This window comes from Miniopterus schreibersii, assembly GCF_964146895.1.
Source record: "Miniopterus schreibersii genome assembly, chromosome: 14".
NCBI classification, from domain to species: Eukaryota; Metazoa; Chordata; class Mammalia; order Chiroptera; family Miniopteridae; genus Miniopterus; species Miniopterus schreibersii.
This window is the reverse complement of record NC_138114.1, coordinates 7,327,108-7,351,928: the sequence shown is the minus strand read 5'-3', so window position 1 is coordinate 7,351,928 and position 24,821 is coordinate 7,327,108. Positions and strand designations below refer to the sequence as shown.

At 38.4% G+C, this 24,821-nt stretch overlaps 1 protein-coding gene across 10 annotated transcripts in view; it reads right to left on the bottom strand.

The window, feature by feature from the left end:
* MARCHF8 (membrane associated ring-CH-type finger 8) overlaps positions 1-24,821 on the bottom strand; it is a 121,752-nt gene that overhangs the window by 22,133 nt on the left and 74,798 nt on the right. For 7 of the 10 annotated variants that reach the window (XM_081157387.1, XM_081157396.1, XM_081157389.1 and 4 more), the window contains one exon: positions 7,023-7,073. In XM_081157387.1, coding sequence (XP_081013513.1) covers positions 7,023-7,073 — 51 coding nt within the window. Of the gene's footprint in view, positions 1-7,022; positions 7,074-10,348; positions 10,467-17,751; positions 18,028-18,281; positions 18,348-18,426; positions 18,487-24,821 lie in introns of those variants that run through there. The other 3 variants (XM_081157393.1, XM_081157394.1, XM_081157391.1) reach the window with 3 other exon arrangements.

Genomic DNA, 24,821 nt, shown 5'->3' with positions numbered 1-24,821 from the left:
AATAAAAGTCCCCAACTAGATGGCTTCACAGGTGAATTTTACCAAACTTTCACAGAAGAACTAACACCTATCCTTCTCAAACTATTCCAAAAAACTTAACAGAAGGAAAGATTCCCACGCTCATTTTATAAGGCCAGCATTATCCTAATTCCAAAACCAGATAAAGACACTATAAAGAAAGAAAAGTATAAACCAATATCCCTGATAAATATACTAAAATCCTCAATAAAATATTAGCAATCCGAATCCAGCAATACATTAAAAAGATCATATACCATGATCAAGTGGGATTTATTCTGGGGATGCAAGGTTGATACAATATCTACAAATTAATAAACGTGACACATCACATAAACAAAATGAAGGATAAAAATCACATGATCACATCAATAGATGCAGAAAAAGCATTTGATAAAATCTAGCACCCATTTCTGATAAAAACTTTCAGCAAAGTAGGAATAGAGGGAACATACCTCAATATATAAAGGCCATATATGACAAACCTACAGCCAACATCACATTTAATGGATAAAAACTAAAAGTGTTTCCCTTAAGATCAGGAACAAAAAAGGGATGTCCACTTTCAGCACTCTCATTCAACATAGTACTGGAAGTCCTGGCCACAGCCATAAGACAAGAAGAACTAAAAGGCATCCAAACTGGAAAAGAAAAAGTAAAACTGTCATCATTTGCAGATTACATGATACTGTACACAGAAAACCCTTTTAAAGAGTTCACACAAAAAACTAGTAGAACTGATAAATGAATTCAGTAAAGTAGCAATTACAAAATACCCAGAAATCAGTTGCATTTCTATACACCAATAATGAACTAAAAGAAAGAGAAACTCAGAAAACAATCCAATTTACAGTTACATTAAAAAATACCTAGGAATAAATTTAACCAAGGTTGTAAAAGACCAGTACTCGGAAAATTATAAGACACTGAAGAAAGAAACTGAAGAAAACACAAATAAGTGGAAGCATATACCATGCTCATGGATAGGAAGAATTGACATCATTAAAATGTCCATACTCCCCAAAGAAATCTATAGATTCAATGCAATTCCTATCAAGATACCAATGGCATATTTTACAGAACTAGAACAAATATTCCAATAATTTATATGGAACCACGAAAGATCCCAAATAGCCACAGCAATCTTGAGAGGGATGAACAAAGTTAGAGGAATCACGCTACCTGGTATCAAACTATACTACAAGGCCATTGTAATCAAAACAGCACAGTACTGGCATAAAAAGAGATATATAGATCAATGGAACAGAACAGAAAGCCCATAAATAAACCCACACCTTTTTGGTCAATTAATATTTGATAAAGGAGGCGAGAGCATTCAGTGAGGTAAAGATAGTCTATTCAATAAATGGTGTTGGGAAAATTGGACAGATATGTGCAAAAAAAATGAAACTAGACTGCCTTCTTATACCATATACAAGAATAAATGCAAAATAGATACAAGGCTTAAATGTAAGACTTGAAACCATAAAACTGCTAGAAGAAAACAGTGGCAATAAAATCTCTGACATTTCTCTTGGCAATATTGTTTCTGATATATCTCCTCAGGCAAGGGAAACAAAAGAAAAAGTAAACAAATGGGACTACATCAAACTAAAGTTTTTGCACAGCAAAGGAAACCATCAACAAAACAAAAAGACAGTTTACTGAATGGGAGAAGATATTCACCAGTGATACATCTGATAAGGGGTTAATATCCAAGATTTATAAATTGGCAAAAGACATGAATAGACACTTCTCCTAAGAGAGGACACGGATGGCCAAGAGACATAAGAAAAGATGCTCAATATCACTAATCACCCAGATACCCATTTTAAAGACAGGTAAGCCGACACCAACCTAGCAGCCTCTTGTACATCCTAATATGCCTGTTTCCTTCTTTGAAAGCTGACTGTGGTTTCTGAGGCTAAAATGAAACATGGGGGGCCTCAAATAAACACTGAAACACTCTAGCACTTTGTAATAAAATCTAGATGAGACAGATTAAAGGTTTATTTTTTACCTGTTCTAACCTCTAACTTCATGAGCCAGAACCAGTCACTGGTAAACTGCAGAAGCATAAGGCAGACTGCAGGTGACTGATTAATGGGAGCACAAATCCAGCTGGAGGCTCAGTCGACAGAAAAAGTCTCCTGACAGAGATGATGGAGATTTCAGGTGACATAAAACATGTTGATGGTCTGACCTTTCTTTGTATCCTCTATCTCAAGGGTATGAAGTATCTGTTTAAGTATATCTGCTACATTGAAGATAAGAATTTTACTAAAAAAAGAATTTTACTTGTCTTGGCCTAAATGTGGCCTCAAACAACAGGCTCATTTTATAAATACTACAAGAAAGAACTGCATTCTCAAAAACAAAGTTCTCTTTTACAGTGCTCTCCTTCCCCCACCCCCCATCCCTCATTTAACTAGTTCATGCCTGACATATTGTATGAACTTTCTTACTCACCGAGGGGCACATTTTGCAACAAAATTTCAAACTGGGAAGTTATGTAAGCACACTCTACCCCTGAGACTTTCCTTTGATCCCAGTTACCTGTGCAGGAACTCCTGCTTTGAAAATGAAAGAGGCCCAGATTTTCTTGGGCCTGCACAATGACAGAAAGCTTTGAGGCTTTTACAATTCCCCTGTTCCTAAAAGTGTTAGTGTGGGGCTAAAACTGATTTTTAAGAAAACTCCAACCCTACCTACAGGAAAGATCTATGTTCGTGGCCATGTTTTCATGATTTTATGTCAGCACCTAGAACTCCATGCCTGGCACAAAGAACACACGATACAAATATGTGCAAAAAGGAAGAAAGAAAAAGGCAGAGTTTTTATTAGATTTCTTAAGTTTTACCCCTACGTGAAAGTTATTTTAAAGCACACAGTAGTGCCATTGGTCAGTAATAAAATAATAACAGCTACCATCAAGGACTATCCTTACCCAATCAATCTAAAATAGCCAGGGTTCAACAACATTCAACAAGTCAGTTTACTGATTCACTGCTGTGAGAGAGCTGCCCAGTGTCTCCCTGACATTATCCCTAAGACTCACAACAACCCTGAAGGTTGTATTATTGCCCTAATTTTACTCATTAGGAAATTAAAGCTCAGGGAAGGGTCCTTCCTCTAAGTCACATGCTAGTAAACCCTTGCCCACCCAATCCCCAAGCCCTCAGAGCAATGCAGAATACCTATACTGCAGGCCTGTGCAGGCCCATCAAGTGCTCCAGTGGTTCACAAACTTTTTTTCTGGCCAGTGAGATGTGAGCAGAAGCCCGGTAGCTGGGTAGGGCTTCTGGGAGAGCTACTGTCTTGCTCCTGAAAAGGGTCACTCTCAGCTGCCACAACCCTCCATCCGTCCTGCCAGGGCCACAGCCATGGTTCCTGGAGGCCCAGCTCCCTACTCAAGACCATAAGGTGCTAAGCATGAGGATGACAATGCACTACGGAAGGTGGCACATAGGGAAGAGGAAGTGCCTGGGTCCCCGGCATCTCTGTTGGGCACCTGCATCAGCCCCTGGACCATTTATCTCCAGACATCTTGTCTTTGGAACCACATAAATCCATAATTATTTAAGTCACCAGAGTTGGATTTTTGTTACTATCAATCAAATGCATTCCTAATTGAGGGGACAGATTCTCTGATGACTCCCTGAAATTTCTTTTACCTGAAAGTAAATAATTTCTACTAGAAGAAACAGGGTTTTCTCCTATTAGTCACTGCCCCCACCGCACACTCAGAATTTGCCTCACTAGAAAACCATGACTGCCACACCTCCCTGTGTGGTCCCAGAGCAGACTAAAGAACTGCATCAGCAAGCTTATGTCTTTAAAGGAAGAGTACAGACACATGCCAGTTAAGAATACAAAAACTGAGAGACTGAAGATGGCAGCAGACTGAGTGGAAGCTCCACTGACTCTCCTGGGACCAAACTGGAATTACAACTAAAATATAGAAAAACCATCCTGACTAATCAACTGCAACTGAAAACTAGCTGGAGAGCAACCTCATAACCAAGGATGAAAAGCAGAGACCGCATAGAGACTCGTAGGAAGTGCAGACGCGAGAAAGGGCTGGCTGGGCTCCCATGGGCAGCAGCTGAAGGTTCAGAGGGATATCGCAGCTGTGGGGGCTCCCACTGAGGACTCTGAGGCCTAAACCCCAGGCTGGGCTTCCTTCCTACCCAAGAGCACCAAACTGAGAAAAGTGCCTATATAACATCTGGCTGTGAAAAGCAGCAGGGTTTCTGTCTGTCAGGGAGGACGGCTGGAAATCAGGCACCCTCTTAAATGGCCAGCACACAGATTCATTTGCAGCTACCCACCTTGGGCTCCAGCAGAGGGAGGGCAGAGTGCACTGCAGCTATGTGAGGACAATCTAGGGTTGTGGGCTCTGGAGACAGAGCTCAGAGGGCACCTCTCTGGATTCTTGTGCCAAGTCATTCCCCCATACTGCAAAGGACATCTTTCACTGGCAGACATTTACCTTCCAAGCAGCTTTTGCCTGAGGAGGAAGCAATTTCCCCACTTTGGTGGAAAACCTCTCCCCTACCCCCTGGAGTTTCTACAGCCTGAGGCTCATTAGGAGACTGATAACCATCATCCATCCCGCCCTGTGGAGTTTCTACAGCATGAGGCTCATTAAGAGAATCAGCTTAATCAGCCTGCAGGCAGAGGCAGACTTCAGAGTTCTTTGAATCTTTGCCTGATCTGCTTCTGGACGTGGGCCTTGGAAAAGCAGACTTTGGTGTGCATCTTGGTCCTGTCCAAACGCACCCAGCCTCAACAGAGGGAACCTCAAGCTGTGGGCTGTTGATAGCTCCAAACAGTGAACTCAAGACCAGTCGCAAACAGCTTCTGACACTGACCTGCACCAGAGACGATGCAAAAAGACCGAGAGTTCTACCAGGCCTACCTTATACATGAAAGGCCCAAATAGGCAGCCAAAATGGGGAGACAGAAAAACAAGCCCCAAATGAAAGAACAAGAGAAGTCTCCAGAAAAAGAGCTAAATGAAATGGAGATAAGCAATATATCAGATATAGAGTTCAAAATACTGATTGTAAGGATGCTCAACAGCATGAAAAATTATATGGAAACTATGAAAAATGACCAGTCAGAAATGAAGAATGACATAGCAGAAATAAAGAATACACTGGAAGGAATAAACAGCAGATTAGAGGAAGTTGAGGATCATATTAGTGAATGAGAAGACAGGGTAGAAAAAAATCACTCTATTAGAAATCCAAAAAGAAAAAACAAGTAAAAAACAGAGGATAGTCTAAGGGAGCTGTGGGACAACATGAAACCTAACAATATTCGTATCATAGGAATGCCAGAGGAGGTCAAAAGTAAGCAAGGTTTAGACAACCTGTTTAAAGAAATAATGGCAGAAATTTCCCTAACCTGGTCAAGGAAAAAGTCACACAAGTTCAGGAGACACAGACAGTCTCAAGCAAGAAGAACCCAAAGAAGCCCATGCCCAGACACATCATAATTAAAATGTCAAAAATTCAAGACAAAGAGAGAATCTTAAAGGCAGCAAGAGAAAAGCAATCTGTTACCTACAAAGGAGCTCCCATAAGGCTGTCAGCTGATTTCTCATCAGAAACTCTACAGGACAGAAGGGAATGGCATGAAGTATTCAAGGTAAAGCAAAACAAGTGTCTGAAACCAAGACTACTCTATTCAGCAAGGCTATCATTCAAAATAGATGGTGACATAAGGAGCTTCCCAGACAAAAAAAGTCCAAAGGAGTTTATCACCACCAAACCAGCATTGCAGGAAATGTTAAAAGGACTGCTGTAATTAGAAGTAGAAATAGAAGCATTGCAAGAAATGTTAAAGGAACTGCTATAATAATAATAAGAAATAGAGAGAAGCATAGGCATAAAGAATTAAAATGGCAATAAATAAGGACCTATTAATAATAACCTTAAGGACTAGAAGGGAGAGATCAATAGCAATACAGTCATAGTCATGGACTTTTAACACCCCACTGAGTTCACTGGATAGATCTTTCAGACAAAAAGTCAACAAAGAAACAGTGACTCTAAACGGCACAATCGATCAGATGGATTTAATTGACATTTACAGAACATTTCACCCAAAGCTGCAGAATATACATTCCCCTCAAGTGTACATGGGTCATGCTCAGAGAGAGACCACATCTTAGGACACAAAACAAGTCTCTACAAAGTCAAGAAAACTGAAATCATACCATGCACTGCAGATCACAATGGCATGAAATTAGAAATCAACTACAGTAAAAACACTCAAAAACATTCAAACACCTGGAGGCTAACTAGCATGTTATTAAACAATGAGTAGGTTACCAAAGATATAAAGAAAGAAATAAAAAACTTCCTGGAAACAAATGAAAATAAACACACAACAACCCAAAATCCATGGGACACAGCAAAAGCAGTCCTAAGAGGGAAGTTCATAGCACTGTAGGCCTACCTCAAAAAGCAAAAAAAATTTTTAGTAAACTATCTAAAACTACAACTTAAAGAATTAGAAAGCTCCCCTGTGAAGCCGACTAGGCCAGAGCTTTTTTTTTCCTGAGTGTCTTTTTATTTCTGCTTCAATTTCATCAGTTGTTACTGGCCTATTCAGGTTTTCTGATTCTTCCTGATTCAGTTTTAACATGATCTCACTCATTTGTGGAATCTAATAAACAAAACAGACTGTGGAACAAAATAGATCTAGAGACACAGAAGCACAGAACAGACTGATGAAGCTCAGTGGGAAAGTGGGAGAGGGGTGTGGGTGGGGAGAGATTAATCAAAGAACTTCTACGCATACATGCACAACCCATGGACACAGACAATAGTGTGATGAAGGCCTGGGTGGGAGTTCAGATGCAGGGTGGAGGGGATCAACAGGGGGAAAAAGGGGGGGATATCTGTAATATTTTAAACAATAAAGATAAATTTTTAAAAAAAGATTATAAAAACTGCGGGCTATTAAAATAACATATGTCAGTGGCACTCTACCTTAGAAATGCTACTTGAATGACTCATGGAATGTCCCAAAGTCTTCTCATTCTGCAAGAAAACCAAACAGGTGATTAAAATGTGCAAAGAGCAAGTCAACCGTGGTACTAACAAATCATTCCCTCAACTTGAATTTGCTGGCCACAAACTACTGTGTACGGGTCAGCTAACATGCTGAAGAATTCAGCAAAGATCAATAAAACAATAGTCCCTGCCCTAAAGTAACTTAACAAGAAAAAAACACAGAAATTTGGAATTAACTAAAATAAGAGGGCACTAAATTCTTATGACACATTCAAGTGGAGATTTATAGGCAAGAAACTGCATGTTCAGTTTTATGTGGTGTGGTTAGTCATATGAGGACCCCTGTAAAATGTGGAAAAGAAAGCAGGACAGCTGAAAGTGTTGGGTACTCAACAGGGACATCGCACAGCTCACATCTGGTCCCTCAAGCCTGCTACTCCTCCTGAACTAGAGAAATCTGAGTCAGGCTAGCTGCTTCCCTCTCACACCCCTCTGCCTTCAGTCTCAAGTCCTACATCAAATTCTTCCTCCTTAATGTGTCTCAATCTCAAATCTCATCTCCCTTTCTACTGTCAAAGCCTTAGTTTAGGTTCTCTTCATTTCTCACTTGGAATTCTTGAATAACTTCCTCACTGGTCTTTCTGCTTTTAAGTTGACCTTCTAAGACATAATTGCTATGGACTGAATTGTGACCTCCCCAAATTCATATGTTGAAGTCCTCACCCCTAGAGCTCAGAATGTGACTATATTTGGAAATGGGGCTTTTAAAGAAGTAATTACATTAAAATACGGTCAGGTTATTAGGGTGGGCCCTGATCCAATATGAATGGTGTCCTTATAAAAAGAGGTAATTAGGACATAGATACACACAGAGATAATATCATGTAAGGACATGGAGAAGTCAGCCATTTTCAAGCCAAGAAAAGAGGCCTCGGGAGGAACCAAACCTGCTGACACTTTGATCTCAGATGTTTAGCCTCCAGACTGTGAGAAAATTCCTGTTGTTTAAGCCACCTGTGTGTGGTATTTTGTTATGGCAGCCCTAGCAAATGAATAAAATAAACTTCCACACTATAACTTTCTTTAAAAATGAGTATTCCAAGTGTAAATCTGAATTTGAAAAGTAAGAAAGTAACTTTCCCTGAATCTACTCATCCTTGTTCTAAACCCAAATAAGGAGGGGGAAAAACTATTACAAATGGAAGAGATGATCTTTCTTTATTTTTAAGATCGCCTATTCTCTATATGGGTAACATGGTATGCAATTACCATGGGGAAGACCAGAGAAGACTGAGATGTAATTAGCAGATAAAACTCTTTGGTCAGTCAGACATACAAACGAGCTAGCAGAGATCATTAAAAACTTCTTTGAGGGAGAGGTGATTCCATTCCACTATGGCTCTCCTTGAACAGATCTAGCAATCAATAAAATTCTACCTTTCCCTTCACCTGGACTCACCAAATTAGACTGTTGTGACTTTTTTACACTGCCTTTTGAACATTTGATATCCCTCATAAACAAACAACTAGCCCCAAAAGATACAGATGTTTTAAAGCCTTAAACCTATTGATATTTAGGATTGCTTCTCCATTACTTGGTAGGAAATTAACAATTCAGTTCCAACAGACTTTTTTCCCCCTTAAATACTGAGACATTTATTTGGACTTACTGAAAAATCTAATAAGTTCAGGACCATAATAGACCTATTTTTCAGCAAGCAAATCTCAGGATTCCTTCAACTCAGTTACTCATTCATTCCATACTTACTTACTGTGTTGACTACTAAATGTAAACAACTGCACCAGTGACAGAATATGGACAAAATAAATCTGACTTCTCGGCCTGTTCCAATGACAGCATTACCACAGAACTGCTCTGAAACAGTGTTTGGATGAGGAATGTCAACCAGGGAAAAGCTGAAGAATGTCATAAAAAAGCACCTATATAAATTATATCAGGATAGAATGGGTGACACCATTCTCTCCTGTGGTCAAATAGGCATGTTTCTGAATGAAACGGAAATTTACCAAACAGCAATGTCAAGAACTAGAATCATTCCAAAGAGAAAAAGAGTTCCATTCCAGTTCAAGCTGAAACTCAGCTTCAATAACCAAGTAATAAAAACCTTGGCAAGTTATTTGCATATAATCCTTAACACGTTCAGTAACTGCTTAATGGGTCCCACCATTTTGTAACCCAGGGAGAAATGAACACCTCGTTGCTGGAAATAAAAACTGTTACCCTCCCTCCTCAGAGACAGCACCAGGTGACACCACACTATGAGACCACACGTTCCTGGCCTGCTCTCATCTCCATGTCTCTTTGGGGAGTCTTTTTTCTACAATGAACATGAGCGTTCCTTAGAACACAGCTCCATGCCCTCTTCTCATTTATTTTCTCCCTTAGACCAGTGCTTCTGAAACACTGTGCACGTGAACCAATTAGGGACCTTGCTAAAATGCAGACTGTGATTTGTTAGGTCTGAAGTGCACTGAGATTCTGCATCTCCAATAAACTCCCAAGGTGACTCCATGCTGCCGGTGCACAGACCACACTTTCACATGCAACTGTCATGCCAAATCCTGGGCCAAAAGAATTCCATCAAGGCTATGACTCATTTTTTTAAAACTGAGGTATAACTGAATATGACTCATTTTTTAAAAAATAAATCATAAATCATGACTACTATAAAACTAAATTTCTGTGTAAAAGATGATAGTGAGCTCACAAGTGAGTTAATACAAATAAATCAATCAGGAAACAAGTTGATATATACATTGGGAAAGACTAAGTAAGTCTGAGGGTGTGAGAAAAGTTTTGTTAAGGTAAGAAGTTACCAAATCACAAAGATAAAAATCAGCTCTGTTGAAGAATAAAGGACATTTCACAATCTGACCAGTCCTGTCAATGTTTTACAAGTCCATGTGTGGCTCCAAAAGAATGTACTTTGGGGGTAGAACTGAGACACAGAGCTCAAACAAGCCCTGGAAAGTGGAGCCAAGAGTTAACAAGAAGACAATGAGGTGAGATGTCTAAGCAAGTTTTTGGGATTCTGCATAAGGGTGTCAAACAATAGAACTTTACATAGGAGTTTCCCTGAAATTCTGACCAGGACCAGTCATTAACAAAAAAAAACAACCCTATGTGTTACGACATTGCTAACTACCTAATATCCATTCCCACCAACAGAACTCCAACTTTGTTCTGGGCAGCCATGGACCCAACTAAAAGTTGTCACTTTCTCACACTATTTTGCAGTTAAGAGTAAATATCTAAGAAAGTTCTCCGTAAAAAAATTAACCTCAAGGTTTTCTGGGAAAATTTTTGCTTTCCTGATACAGTTGTTGCTCCTTTCTCCAGCATTCCTCCTTCCCTCATTCATCCTGGAATATAGATGTCATCCCAGGTACAGCAGTCACCTTGGGACCAGGAGGAGAAGTACGCACCAGATATTTTGAGAGAGAGAGAGACCATATTCACATAACTTTAATTGCAGTATACTGTTACAAGTGTTCTAGTGCTAGTTATTGTGACTGATCACTTACTGTGCCAAATTTATAAATTAGACTTTACATAGGTACGTATAAATAGGAAAAAACATAGTATAAATACAGTTTGATACTATCCACAGTTTCAGGCCTCCACGAGGGGACTTGGAACATATCCCTCACAAATAAGGGAGAACTATGGTTCACAGTTATGTAGTTAGAAAAGAAATGTACTTTAATAAGCATTTAAGACAACTGCGGAAATTATTCTTTTCTTTAATCCTCACCGAAGATGTTTTTTATTGATTTTAGAGAGAAAGGAAGGGGGAAGAAAGAGAAAGAGAAACATAAATATGAGACAGAAATATCAACTGGTTGCCACCTGTATGTGCCCTGTCCGTGGACCGAACAGGCAATCTTTTTGGCGTATGGGGCAATGTTCCAACCAACTGAACCACCTGGCCAGGGCTGGATATTACTCTTTGTATTACACAAAAACCAACAAGTAATTAGCTGTGATGTGGACTCCGAAACAATATTAATGAACTTTTAATACTCTATTAACATCAATTGGCCCATCTTTTACTTTGAGATCTTATAAATACATTCATAGAACTAAAGGAAGCCATACTTAAAGAGGCAAAGTAAGATATGATAACAATATCTTAACCCAATAGATCAGCGATTTTCAATCTTTTTCATCTCATGGCACACATAAACTAATTACTAAAATTCTGCAATCTGACAAAAAAAAAGGTGTAATTTTGATGCACTCACACCCAACAGCTATTGTTGTGTTGGCTGTTGTCATTTTTAAATATGACTATCTAAGGGAAAAGCGGTCAGTGCCCCTGACTAAATAGTCAGGTACTGCATGCTTTAAAAATTCTTGTGGTACACCAGTGTGCCTGCCACAGCACAATGGTTGAAAATGGCTGCAATAAACAAGAGCAATAAAGAACAACAGATATATTACCTAATAGACAATAGTCAAAATTGTACAAAATGCACAACATGGAAAATATGGAATTTAAAAGTAAAATAACTAAAATGAAAAATTCACTATAGGCACTTATAGCAGATTTTCTTTTGAGAAAAAGACAGTAAACTTAAAGATAAATCCTAAGAGATCTGGCAATCTGAAGAACAGACAAAAAAGAATAAAGAAAATAAATAGAGTCTTAGAGAAATGTACATGATCAAGTGCATCAACATATCCATAATGGAAGTATCAGGGGAAAAGGAGAGAAAGGAGAGAAAAATATTCAAAGAAATAATAGCTGAGCATTCCCCAAATTTGATGGAGACATTAATCTATACATCCAACAAGCTAAATTAAATTGTAGTAGGGTAAAAGCAAGGGATCTACATCTAGACACATGAAAATAACATGTTAAAAGACAAAGAGAAAATTTTGACAGCAGCAAGGTAAGTTGTCATGTACAAAGGAAGCCCCAAAAGATTATTAGATGACTTCTCATCAGAAACCCTGGAGGTCAGAAGACTACAGAAGAACATATTTAAAGAACTGGAAGAAAAAGAATGTAAACCAATAATAATATCATTCCAGTAAACCTGTATCTTCATGAATGAAGGTGAAATGAAGATATCTCCAGGAAATCAAAAACTCAGAGAATTCACTGCAAGAATATACACCTTAAAAACATTAAAGGGAAGTTCTTCAAGCTGAAATCAATTAACGCCAAATAAAAATTAGAAACCACATGAAAGAAACAAAGAATGACAGTAAAACCTATTATATAATTATAGAAGACAGTATACATATTTCTTCTCATTTCTCTTTTTAAATGATTTTAAAACAAATTACACAAAATCGTATGTAATTTTATTGTTGGACCTATAACAGAGAAATTAATATATTTGACAATAACAAACCAAAGAGGTGGGTGGGAACAAAGTTGTATTGGCATAAGGAAGTGACACCATATGGAAACTCAAATCCATGGAAATAAATGAAGAGAACAAGAAATGGTAAATAATTTTTTTAAATAAACTATATAAATATATACATGTTCTCCTTTCTTTTACCTCTTTAAAAGATAAAGTTATATAAAGTATTACCTGCAACAATATATTATTGGGTTTGTAACATATATAGATGTAATATGTATAAGAGTATTAGCAAAAAAGGGGGAAGGAGAAATAGAGGTACACAGGAAGAATCATTTGACCTCACTGGAATTAAATTGATATGAATCTGAAGTAGATTTTATTAAGAAAAAAATGTATAATGTAAACCCTGGAGCAAACACTAAGAAAATATATTAAAGAAATTCACTTAATGCAAAAGGAAACAGTACAGGAGAAACAGAGAAAAATGCATAAAATATACCAAAAAAAAAAAAAAGTGAAATGTCAGACAAATCAAACTATTTTAATAGCATTAATCAAAAGGAAGAGTTGTTACAGTGTACACTGTCTAAAGGAGATACACTTTAAATTCAAAATTACAAATAGAATTAAAGTTAAAAGGAAAAAGATAAATTGCAAAGACAGCAACCATAAGAAAGTTGGAATGATTATACCAATATCTGGCAAATCAGACAAGAACACTTTCCTAGAGATAAAAGGGGGCATTTATTATAAGAAGGTCAATCCATCATGAAGATATAACAATTATAAACATATATGCACCTCATAAGAGAGTCAACAATTACATGAAGCAAAAACTGACAGTACCAAGTAAACCCCAGACAATTCAATAATCCTGAGCACATCAATACCCTGTATTCAACAATGGGCAGAACAAGTAGGTAGAAGACCAACAAAAGACCAACTCAATCTAACAGATATCTAAAGAACACTAAACCCAACAACAACAGAATGCATGTTCTTCTCAAGTGCACATGTAACGTTCTCCACGAGACTATCTGGTAGACCATAAAACAAGCCTGAATAAATCACACAAGTATGATTTCTGACAATAACAGTGTTAAATTAGATACCAATAACAGAAAAAAAAATCAAAGAAACAAAAAAACACAAGAAAACAAAATGTATGAGCTTAATAAAAATGAAGACAAAATAGCAAATATATGCAATGCAATTAAAACAGTGTTTACAGAGATATTCAGAGTTGTAAATACTGACAAAAATAAAGAAGAATATTCTCAAATAAATTACTTCCACAGGATATTGGTAAGAAAAAAAAAAGAACAAACTATACCTAAAGCAAACAGAGGGAAATATTACAGGAATGTTAAAATAAGAATTACAAAACTCACAGAAAAAAAGTCAACAAAAGCAAAAGTTGGTTCTTTGACAAGATTTAAAAAATCAAGAAACCTTTATCTACCATCAGCAAATATAGGCATTTTAACTCAAATTGTTAAAATTAGGAATAAAAGAGTGAATATTACCAACCCTCACAGAAATGAAAAAGATTATAAGGGAATACTATAAACAATTTTATACCAAGAAATTAGACAACTGAAATAAAAGAGGAAAATTCCTACAGAGACACAAACTACCAAAAGTGACTCAAGAAGAAATAGAAAATCTGAGTAAACCAGATTGAAATAGAAATTAGAAAATTCCCACAAAGAAAAGACCAGGCCCAGAGAGCATCACTGGTTAATTCTACCAAACACGTAAAGAAGAAAATATGCCAAGTCTTCAGAAGCTCTTCCACAAAACATAAGAGGAGGGAAGGAACATTTTCTAACTCATTCTAGGAAGCCAGTATTATGCTAAAAACAAAACACACTAAAAAACCAAAAAATAAAACATAAACAAACAAAAACCAGATGAAGATATCACAAGACTAGAAAACTACTCACCAATATTCCTTATAATACAGACTCAAATTTTTTCAACAAAATACTGGCAAACCAAATCCAGCAACAGATATAAAGGATATAGACTATGACTGATTGTGTTCCTGGTATAAATTATACCAGAAATGTAAGTTTGGACTAACAGTTGAAATTCAATGTAATACACAAGATCAGTGGAATTAAAAAAGACACAGAATAAACATTTAACAAAAACCTAACACCTTTCCAAAAAAAACACTCAACAAACTAACAGTAGAAGAAAACTTCCTTTCGTCCATCAAGGTGCATCCCTTTGCTTTCTTTCTCCTAAGCTCCAAGGGCCATTTTTGGTTTTTTGCCTCTGTAACTTGCTTCCTGAGTCCACGTAGCCTAGCTGGCTCACTTCTTCCAAGGCTTACTTCTACCTCTGTGACCATCTAAATAAACTTTTGCCTGTATTTGAGTTCCTTGGCTCTGAATTATTTTCTTAAGTCAAACTCAAGGATTGAGGTCTAACATCTGATGCCATTTGCAGTTAACAAGACCATAATAACTAACCATTTGCCAATCATCTATAATTTCTAGATTTTATTTTGTCCATTATAAAGTAGGCTTGTATGGAAGGGGGAGAAGAGAAGTTAACAGATAGGATCTCTTTGGTTCCTCTGAGTTCTCAAATGTAATGATTCAATGTGGAGTATGCTGCCCTGTTTAGTTCCACTCAGCACTACACATACTGTGATTTCAAATTTACCCCTGAAGTTATGAATAAATGGGTTCATAGCTCCAAAAATTCTTCTAACTAGTAAATTAAATGCTTTTTAAAATGTTACATGTAACATGGTATGATCAGAATAATCTTCCTAGTAATATATTGATGAATATAATCTTTTTAAAATACATTTTCCATTAAGTAATTTTTATTTTCATTTTTTCAATATAAAATAAAGTTATGCTGAAAAACAAAGGTATTTGCATTCATTGCTAATATTTTTAAAACCTTAAACAATCTTTATTATGAACAGATTTTAATTTCTGCCATTTAAAAACTCTTAATATATCCAATAAATACATAAACCCTTGAAGTAGCTGAAAAATCATTATCAATACAAATCAAAATACATTTCTTATAAAAATTATTATAGAAACTGTAACACTTTTACTACTACTCCCTGTAGTGCTGTATAATAAGCACGTAATCTTTGTAAAATGAGTATTCAACTTTTTAAGTATAGAATGTCCTCATTCAGGAAACATATTTATTGACCACCTACTATGTGATAGGTATTATTCTAGGCCCTTGGGAATAATGAGTGAACAAAACAGAGGGAATTTCTCTTCTAGAGCTTCAGAAAACAGTGAAGAAGGAGATTGTCTATCTTCTACCATTATCTCAGAGCTCAAAGTGTACGTAGTCAAGGAACGTTTGTTTACTTAAGAGTTTCAAAACTATTAATGATAGTTTGAGTGATGAAATAAACATGTGTATCCAACTTGGCCCTATCCCCTGAGGCTCTGATTCTTTTCACCTTTACTATTTTTGTCCATACAGTTCAAGAGCATCTCATAGTCTCACAAAGTTAAGAGCAACAGTATCTGTACAAAATAAGAGACATGCAAATAGCAACATTAGAATGTCTCTACCAAATGAAATTACATGTCTGACTCAGGCACACACACACAACACATATACAAACAGTAAATACCAACAGATAGAACAAAGACCCTTTGTTACTGTTTCATCTTTTATGCATTTTCCATCCTATGAGAAGCTAAAAGATTTTCCCAGAATGAATGCTCCAGCAGACTGAACCAAGGTGGCTTGTGAGAACAATATTTCCTCTAGAAAATAAAAGAAAGCTTGAGACTGTGCTCAATCAGATTATAAACTACATTGTCTTTCTCAAAAGATTTCCAAAGCCATAATTCTACGATTTAAAATTATGTGCTCAATATCACATCAATAGAAAAGACATTTTTTATACCAATGGGGATATCATGGGGGAGAAATGCTATAATTTATATGCTTAATTGTTTATTTGGCTTAAGAATACTTTTCACAGTTTCAAGGAACAGTTTTGTTAGAAACAAAGTACATCCTTAAAAATGGAATTAAACTTAAACTGCTCAGCTTCTCTGGCTGGGAACCTTAATAGTAAGGCAACCTTTAACAACTCTGTTTCTCTCTATATACTATTTGTTCCATATGCCTAATGACATCCCTAAAACCAATGAGAGATCTGGCCACTGCTGACCGGTCACCTCTCCTACCGGAGGCTTCATTTTCCATCAAGATGCTGATGTGCAGCTCTCCCCAGCAGCACAGCATACTCCTGGGCTCCACCTGTACAGCAGCTGCCACTATACAACAGCCAGCAGAAGCACACCTTCACACTGGACTTGCACCCGCAAGGGCATGCTGGAGCCCTTAGCGTAGCACGCCTGTGATCAAACTGGACGATTTCCTCCAGCTGATTTCCAAGGAACTATGCAATGAATGAGTAATTCATGGCAAGTCCATTGCACCAACCAATTTCTGCTCTATGTGAACTCTCCACAGCAATTTGCAATGTAAAGATTCTAAACCATATTTGCTGGCATACAAGGAATGGAAGTTCAGCTTCAGTACAGTAAATGTCAGTGGATCCATTTGCTCTTCTTTCATGCTAACCTATAGCCCAGGCTTGAGAAAGTTAATAAAACGTAGAAAAGGAAAATTATTAACCACAGATGTCTAACAGAACAACAACAAAGTATTTTTTCCTCCATAAAACATGTCCCATGCACTAGGTCTGGTTGTAGGAAAAGCAGCAAAGTGCTTGCCCTGAGATCAGCAGGTCAGAATTTACATTTAGCAAAAGCACAGGAAATAATTTCCTGTAAAGCACAGAAAATCATCGTGTCAGGGGGGAGGGGAACTTTTGGTGTCAATGCCAGGAAACAAGTTGCTTCAAAGGGGAATTTTCCCGGTCTCTCAGGCCATAAAATCTTTCTCTCATTGGTATTCTTCTAGGAAAAACATGAACGTTCCTTTTCACCGATTTGTCAGTGCTCACACATTTCCAAATGAGTGATGTCTAAAGCAGTCAATTCTCTACAACCAAAAACAAAACTCCAAGAGGAAGGTGAACAGAGGAGGAAAGGCAAATGCTGCTGCAGGGCTCTGCCTCAGGGAGCCCAGGCCCACACCCGTTTCTAAGAGCTGCTTCAATCTCTGCTTTTTTCTTCTGCACTTACTTCAGGATCTCGAGCTCCTGCTGTCAGGAATTAATTTTCAGCTATTGTTATTCTGTTCCTAGCCACTTCTAATTTATTTGTTCTGCAAATCAGTTCTTTGTATGTCTCCTTGGCCCTGTATTTTTCCCTTTTCACCTCATTCTGCTATTTTTATTATATCATTTCTGAGCCTGAGTTTTATGAAACTTGAGTTAATAGCTCACTGCTTGGGATTCTCTTCTTTTTTTGAAGGGCAGTTATTCTGTCTTCCAGAAAAGACTCTGCATTCTTTGTCAGCATGCACTGTGCCTCTCCATCCTGCCATGAGTGCAGGAGCCTCGCCATGTCATCTCATCGGCTCAGCCTTACGGGATGGTCTGTGGAGCATCTCTGTGTTACCTGCAGTCTAGGGGAACCCTTCCACTTCCGGCTACATTCTAAGCTGGTGCTGCCCTCTAGCAGCTTTGCACAGGTGTGTTGAAGAGAGGGCGGTCCGCGGACTGGGAAAAGGGGAAAAGGGAGTCAGTTCAGCAGGGCCTAGGGCTACAAGCAGCCTAGCTCTCTTCTGGAATACAGTCTTTTCCTCCCCAACTTCTTTAATTCCCTCAGGTTTTATTCCCATCAGAAAGAGTCAGCCCAGGTTGTTCTCTTCCTCCTTTGCAGTCAATTTCTCCTCCAGTTCCTGACTGTTCACTCTCTACCTCCATCCAACCCATGAGTAAGTGATTAGGGAGCCCTGTCACCTGCAACTCACTATGTGCTCCTTCTTCCACTTGCTGTTCGAGGCCCAGAAAAGCAGCAAAACCAGGTGGGTGATGTCAGGACCAGCTGCAATGACTAAGGACTCCCTGCACTGGCACTGACCAATCAGTGGAGACCATGACCCTGAATGAGCACACCTGAAAAGCTGATGAATATTCTGCTGAAACCCTCTCAGAGACGTCCCCTAAAATTACCACCTGCAAGAGAGAGAAAAAGCTTCAAGACACAGGACCCAGCACACGTTCTCCCTCTTCCTTGGGGGAGCATGCCCGCACCACCCCCTTCCCCTTCCCCTACTTCCTTCCCCACAGGCATGCATCTCCTAAACTCTAAGGGTCCCTAAGAGTAGCCTTACAAATGGGAGGGATGGGCAGCAGCAGATTGTCTGGGCTTACCCCCTGAACCTGTCACCAAGGCCCCTTTTTTTCTGACTTTCCAGTGAGTTAAAGCAGCCCCGCCTAGACTCATGTCTGTTCTCTAAGGTTTCTAGCTAAAGCAGCCCCACCTGGGCTCTCCTGTTGCTGCTTCTATCCTAGGCCCTTCCTTGTTTCACTGTCCGAGCCTTAATAAACTTACTCTCAAAAATCACCTGGACTCATGTGAAACCTTTCCTGCACGAAGACAAAAACCCACACACTACAGGCCGGCCCTATGCAGAGCTGCTCAGGGCTAGGTCCCCTGTCCGGCAACATTTTCTGGTGCCCAGAGACTTGATTTGTCAGTGTTCCCTCTGTCAGGTATTCTGCTAACTCCCTGTTTACTGGTGAGATCATCAGCTCTAGGGTTTATTACTAGTCTACCTTTCTTATCTACTTTTTTACCAGCCTGGATATGCCAAAATAGTGATGTCCAGCGTGCTTTTCTGTCACATGAGCATTCAGGGAAGGGCTTCCAGTTGCCTGGAGTCCCCAATACTCCTGCAGGACTGCCTACACCCATTCATACTCCTGCCACAGCCAACAGGGGTTTTTATTTTGTCTCATACAGCCTCTGCATGGTGTGAGGTTGAAAATGACTGAGCCAAACCCTCCAAATTCTTGGAAATTTTCATTTTTACCTGATTATCAACTGTTTCCTGCCTGTTTTTATTCATTAGCTGTTCATATCATTAAATCTAAAAGGATGGACATTTTGAAATCTGGCTTCATTCTGCCATCTTAAAACAGAAACCATACTACTTAAAAAACAACAACAAAAGAACCCTGATGTGGCCACATAAAAAAGTGACTTTCTGGCAAAATACACGTCAAAACACTAGTATTAGACCAAACGACTACAGTGGGTGCTGGTTATCCTTCCTCTTCCTCAACAGAACAGGCTCTCCTCAGGATTTCCCTCTCCCCAGAGTCACCTTGTGTGTCAGGGTGCTGGCCTCACCCTGACACGGGAGTAGGTAGACTGGCCCATGAGGTGAGATGTCCTGCAGGCATCTGGGACATACCCTCTCACCCTGAGCAAGAGAGACAAGCTTCTCTTCCTCCATGCACAAGGCTATGTACAGCCCTGAATGCTACTGACGATTGACCTATAGATTTTTACCTACCTATTAGGTAAAATAAGCCTTGAGATAAAGCAAGCCTCAGGAATGGTAGAGCAGATAAACAGAAAGAACCTGGGTCCTTGAGTATGTCTCTGATATAAAACCCATCTCTCACTTAAAAAAAAAAAAAAATACACACACACACATACATATATATATACTATATATACATATATATATCTCAACCTGCATATGTGCCCTGACCAGGAATCAACCAGTAACCTTTCAGTGCATAGGATGACTCTCAACCAACTGAACCACATTAGCCAGGGTGCATCTCTCACTTGTATATGGACTGCCTTTTATATGAGCTAGTAAAGCTTTTCACTGTTTAAGGCACACTGGGTTCATAGTTCTGTTACTTGTGGCTGAAAGCATCCTTACAGATGGCACTGGACTGTCTATTTATAACATTAAGCCCTCTTATGTTAGCATGTGTATTTCTGAAATTAATATAGAATTTCAAACTATTATTAAGAATCAAGTATGCCTGGATGCTCAAAAATATCAATGATTCCCAAAATTAGCAGAGACATAAAGATCACTAGTCGAACCCAATCCAAAGCCTTATTCTCTGTATAATATCACAGCTCCAGTTGTTTCTCCTCAACACTCTCAGTAACAGAGCGCTCTCCAGCTACCTTCTGAGGCAGCCAATTCTATTCATTTTACTGAAAAATGTATCCTTATTACCAACAGGTTGATTCTTTGGCCTGAGATATCAATGGGAATACTGGATCTTAAGAGCAAATTAAAAGGAGCGCCTGGCCGGGAATGGCTCAGCGGTTAAGCATCGACCTAGGATCCAGGCGATCAGGGTTCAATTCCCAGTCAGGGCACATGCCCGGGTTGCGGGCTGCAGCCGATCAATGACTCTCTCATCATTGATATTTCTATCTCTCTCTCTCCCTCTCCTTTCCTCTCTCTGAAATCAATAAAGATATATTAAAAAATAATAATAATAAATAAATAAATAAATAAAAATAAAAGGAGCAAAAGCAGTTTGGCACAATGGCAGCAGCAGTAAGGCAAAGGCATGAACAAGGTACACCATAGACACCAGTTTTCCCTTGAGCATCAGTTAGCAGCAGAATTGTGAATCCATTAGCATTTAACCAGGTTATTAAGACTTTTTTAGGGACTAACACATGCACCATTCTACCCTGTGTTTTGGGCCTCCTTCTGCTCCCCACTCTGAGAATGATGATAAGAATATGTGTAAAACGAGAATCTCTTCTGTAAGAATCACTTACAACTACTCTGGGAAACTAAAGCTATACAAGGGAAGATTTTGGAACAGAGTGTCATTCACATTTTTCTGTATTCTCCATGTCCTTAGCAGACTGCAGTTGGGGTGAACACATCTTAAATATATAACACGGACAAGGGTTTTCAACATTTTTTCCATAAGAAACCATCAGAGAAGCATAAGGGATTGCTGGGTAATACATTAATTCTAAATGAAAAGCTAACACTCTAATTGTAAGACAATCATCAGTCATCAATCTATTGTTTTTTATGTACAATCATTTGTAGCTTAATGATGAGGACACTGTATTGTAAATTATAACTGAAATACTCGGTTTTTTCTTATTGTCTCTGAACTACTGTAATGTATTCCTTGACTCACATCCTCTTACCAAGTATCTCTATGCTCTGAGTTTAAAATTCTCACATAAAGAACCATTTTTGAAGACCTTAAAACCTACATATGTACTGGGGTAAAGCTGTTTCTCCAAAGAGTAGCCTCCTTGACAGCTGATAACAGGTGATGGACTCACACCATATTCCAAGTGTCTTATAAAGAACTCTGATTCCTTCTGGGTGTCTGAGGTGAAAGGCCTGATTATGCAGGGTCAGGCTTTCTTATGAATTCTGAAATAAGGTAAGGCAATGGTTGTCGGGCAAGTCCTTCCAACCTTCATAAATACTCTGCATCCAAGCTGAACAACCCCACAGTACTTTTAATTCTATGGTCACAGTGCCACATCAAATGCAGAAAAACAGAACCCAAGGGAGGGAGATGCAGAGTGCCTGCAGTCAACACCCATTCACGGATTTCCTCTGCCAATGCCACTGCTCTAAAGACCCTGACCTGATGAACCTTTGCTTCCCAAATTTTGCCAATACTCTGGACAAGACATCTGGTTTGCTCTGACCTTAACTATATGCTTGCTTAGGCCTTTAAGGAGAACAGGACTTCCTCAGCTATTAAGAGGTTATCCAAGGAAGCACTCTGTGGGAACCCGTCAAACCTTTTCACATTATCTCTGTAATGGCAGTCCTGGCTTGGCTGCTGATTCCAGCTTAGTGGCAAACCGCATCCTCAAACACCAGTATAGTTTTCTACCTACAGCCCTATTCTCATGTATATACCACATTTAAGAGCATTTCCAAAGCTACCAGTCTCATATAATTACTCTAGACCAGAATCTTTCTAATTATGTATCACACACTAATTAAAACAATTTAGCTTTCAAACCACTGTACTTGTCAGAGGACCTGGGGATCTTGCAAGTTTTATAACAGAAGCATTGAGGATACCACAGTTACAGAAGCTCTAACAGAAATGCGGTTAGGGAGTTTGCATGAGAATATCTTTGCAAGATTTTTCCAACTGCCACCTTATATGTTTGTGACCTGCTCTTAAAATGAAAACATAAATATCTGAGTAAGAATTAAAAATACCATTTACAAAAGACTGAGTATGTCTTTATTTAAACGTGGGTAGCACCATCCTATATACAAGGGACTTCTGGCAAATAAAATGGCATCCCTACTAGTCAGGAATTCATACTCTATTATGGGATATAAACAAGGAAAAAGATAACATGTAACAACTACATGGTAGAACTAAATAAATGTCACATCAGAGACAAAGATGTTAGCTTTTCTCTCTCTCTTTTTCTCTCTCTCTCTCACACACACGCATACACACACATATCCATCCACTACTAACCACCTGAGAAAGAATGGATTCCCTAATGGACATAGAAGTTAGAAACACAATTTATAGCCTGGCCGGGCGTGGTTCAGCGGTTGAGCATCGACCTAGGATCCAGGCGATCGGGGTTCGATTCCCGGTCAGGGCACATGCCCAAGTGCGGGCTAGGCAGCCGATCAATGACCCTCTCATCATTGATGTTTCTATCTCTCTCTCCCCTCTCCTTTCCTCTCTCTGAAATCAATAAAGATATATTTAAAAAAAAAAAAAAAATGAATTTATAAATGCCTAAGGTGGACCTACTTAAATATAGGAAAAACAGCACTCTTAAACATTTAAGCAATCCTTGAATACTTGAAATAGATTAATCTAAATTACAATCATATTAAGCTCCCTCAATGCTAGAAAAATCAATGCTAAAGTAGTGTCCACCATGATAAAAAGTATGAATGAAGATATGTGTGGTCTGGACAAAGCAGAGTCAGACTTAAGACTCAGAATGGGACTAAGGTCTAAAATTGGTGTCAAGTAGGAATTTTGCCCCAGCCAGTCACGAGGTTTCAGGGGAAACTCAATCATGTGCTTCTGTTGTGTTCTAAACACTTGTCTAAGGTATGAATTCCATTCCACCACATAAGAGAATGTAAAGCTAATACCAAGGTGAGATTAGCAAAACCCACTGCAATCACTATACTGCTAAAACAAATCAGTCCAGTGGCAAAAATATAGTTTCATTTTTTATTAATAGGAGGTAAAAAGTACAAAATACTTTATAAGGATTAAATATAACTGGAAAAAATACTTCATGAAATGAGTCAATAAAAAGAGGCATTAACTTATTTTGTAGAATGATACACATTTTACCTGAAAGGAATCACAAAATGTTTTTATCCTCATATTTTACCTGGAATATCTTGAAAAACTGTACAGTCCAGGAAAATATTCAAGTCATATTTAAAACAACTGCCTTTACTAATTGCTATTTAAGGGTGCTTTACTCTATGGCCAATAACCCATCTAGCACCTAAGCACTGAGAATAGCTGAAAAATTATGTTACATTTTAAGGCCATTTTTACCACTTGAAACTTACTTTGCTTTGCTCTCAAAGGTTTCTCCCTCAAAAGCTCTTCACTAAAGAGTAAGAGTTGAAGGATGGAAGAGGCAGTCACCTTTATCAATCTACATAGAGTATGTCTGAATTTAGAATGTGCAGCCACAGGCCAACATGCCCTAGTTATGAAGCTTCAGAAATGCAGTTTGTATATGATAGGAAAAAAACCTGCCTAGGCAAGTGTACAGTGATTGATTATTTATTAAAGATTTCCCCAAAACAATAATTCCAATTGTCCTGTTTGATGACCTGATAGTTTCATTCCTGGTACATACAATGAAACAGAGTAAAATTAAGGGGTATGTCTTTTTTTTTGAGAGTAGAAGAGCTACTGTGAAAGGAAATGTGGGTGGACAACTTGTAGGAAAACTTTTAGGTTCATATACGCTGAAGGGGACGAATCTGAAAACAGACCCCTAAGTCCACCCATGCTTTGTGCCCTTGGAAAATCTGCACACCAAGTTTATTCTTGCCCGGCCAGGTGTGGCTCAGCAGTTGAGCATCAACCCAGGATCCAGGCGATCGGGGTTTGATTCCAGGTCAGTGCACATGCCCCGGTTATGGGCTCGATCAATGACTCTCTCATCATTGATGTTTCTATCTCTCTCTCTCCCCTCCTTTCCTCTCTCTGAAATCAATAAAGATATATTTAAGAAAGAAAAAAAAGATTATTCTCTAAGGTCAATGAGAAAGGGTGAGCGACTAGTTTCAGAACACCTACAGTAAGAATATTTGAGAACACAACTTGCAAAATCCTAAAGAAAGAAAATTTCCTAAAATACAACATAGAAGAAATCTAATCTAGTAACACTTTTCATTTTGGATATTCTAGTAACGTGATGGGTAAGGAACATCATCAGTAATCAACAACCATCTTTTAAAAACAGGACTCTTTATGTAAAAAAATGAGCATAAACATCAAACAACATTGCATAA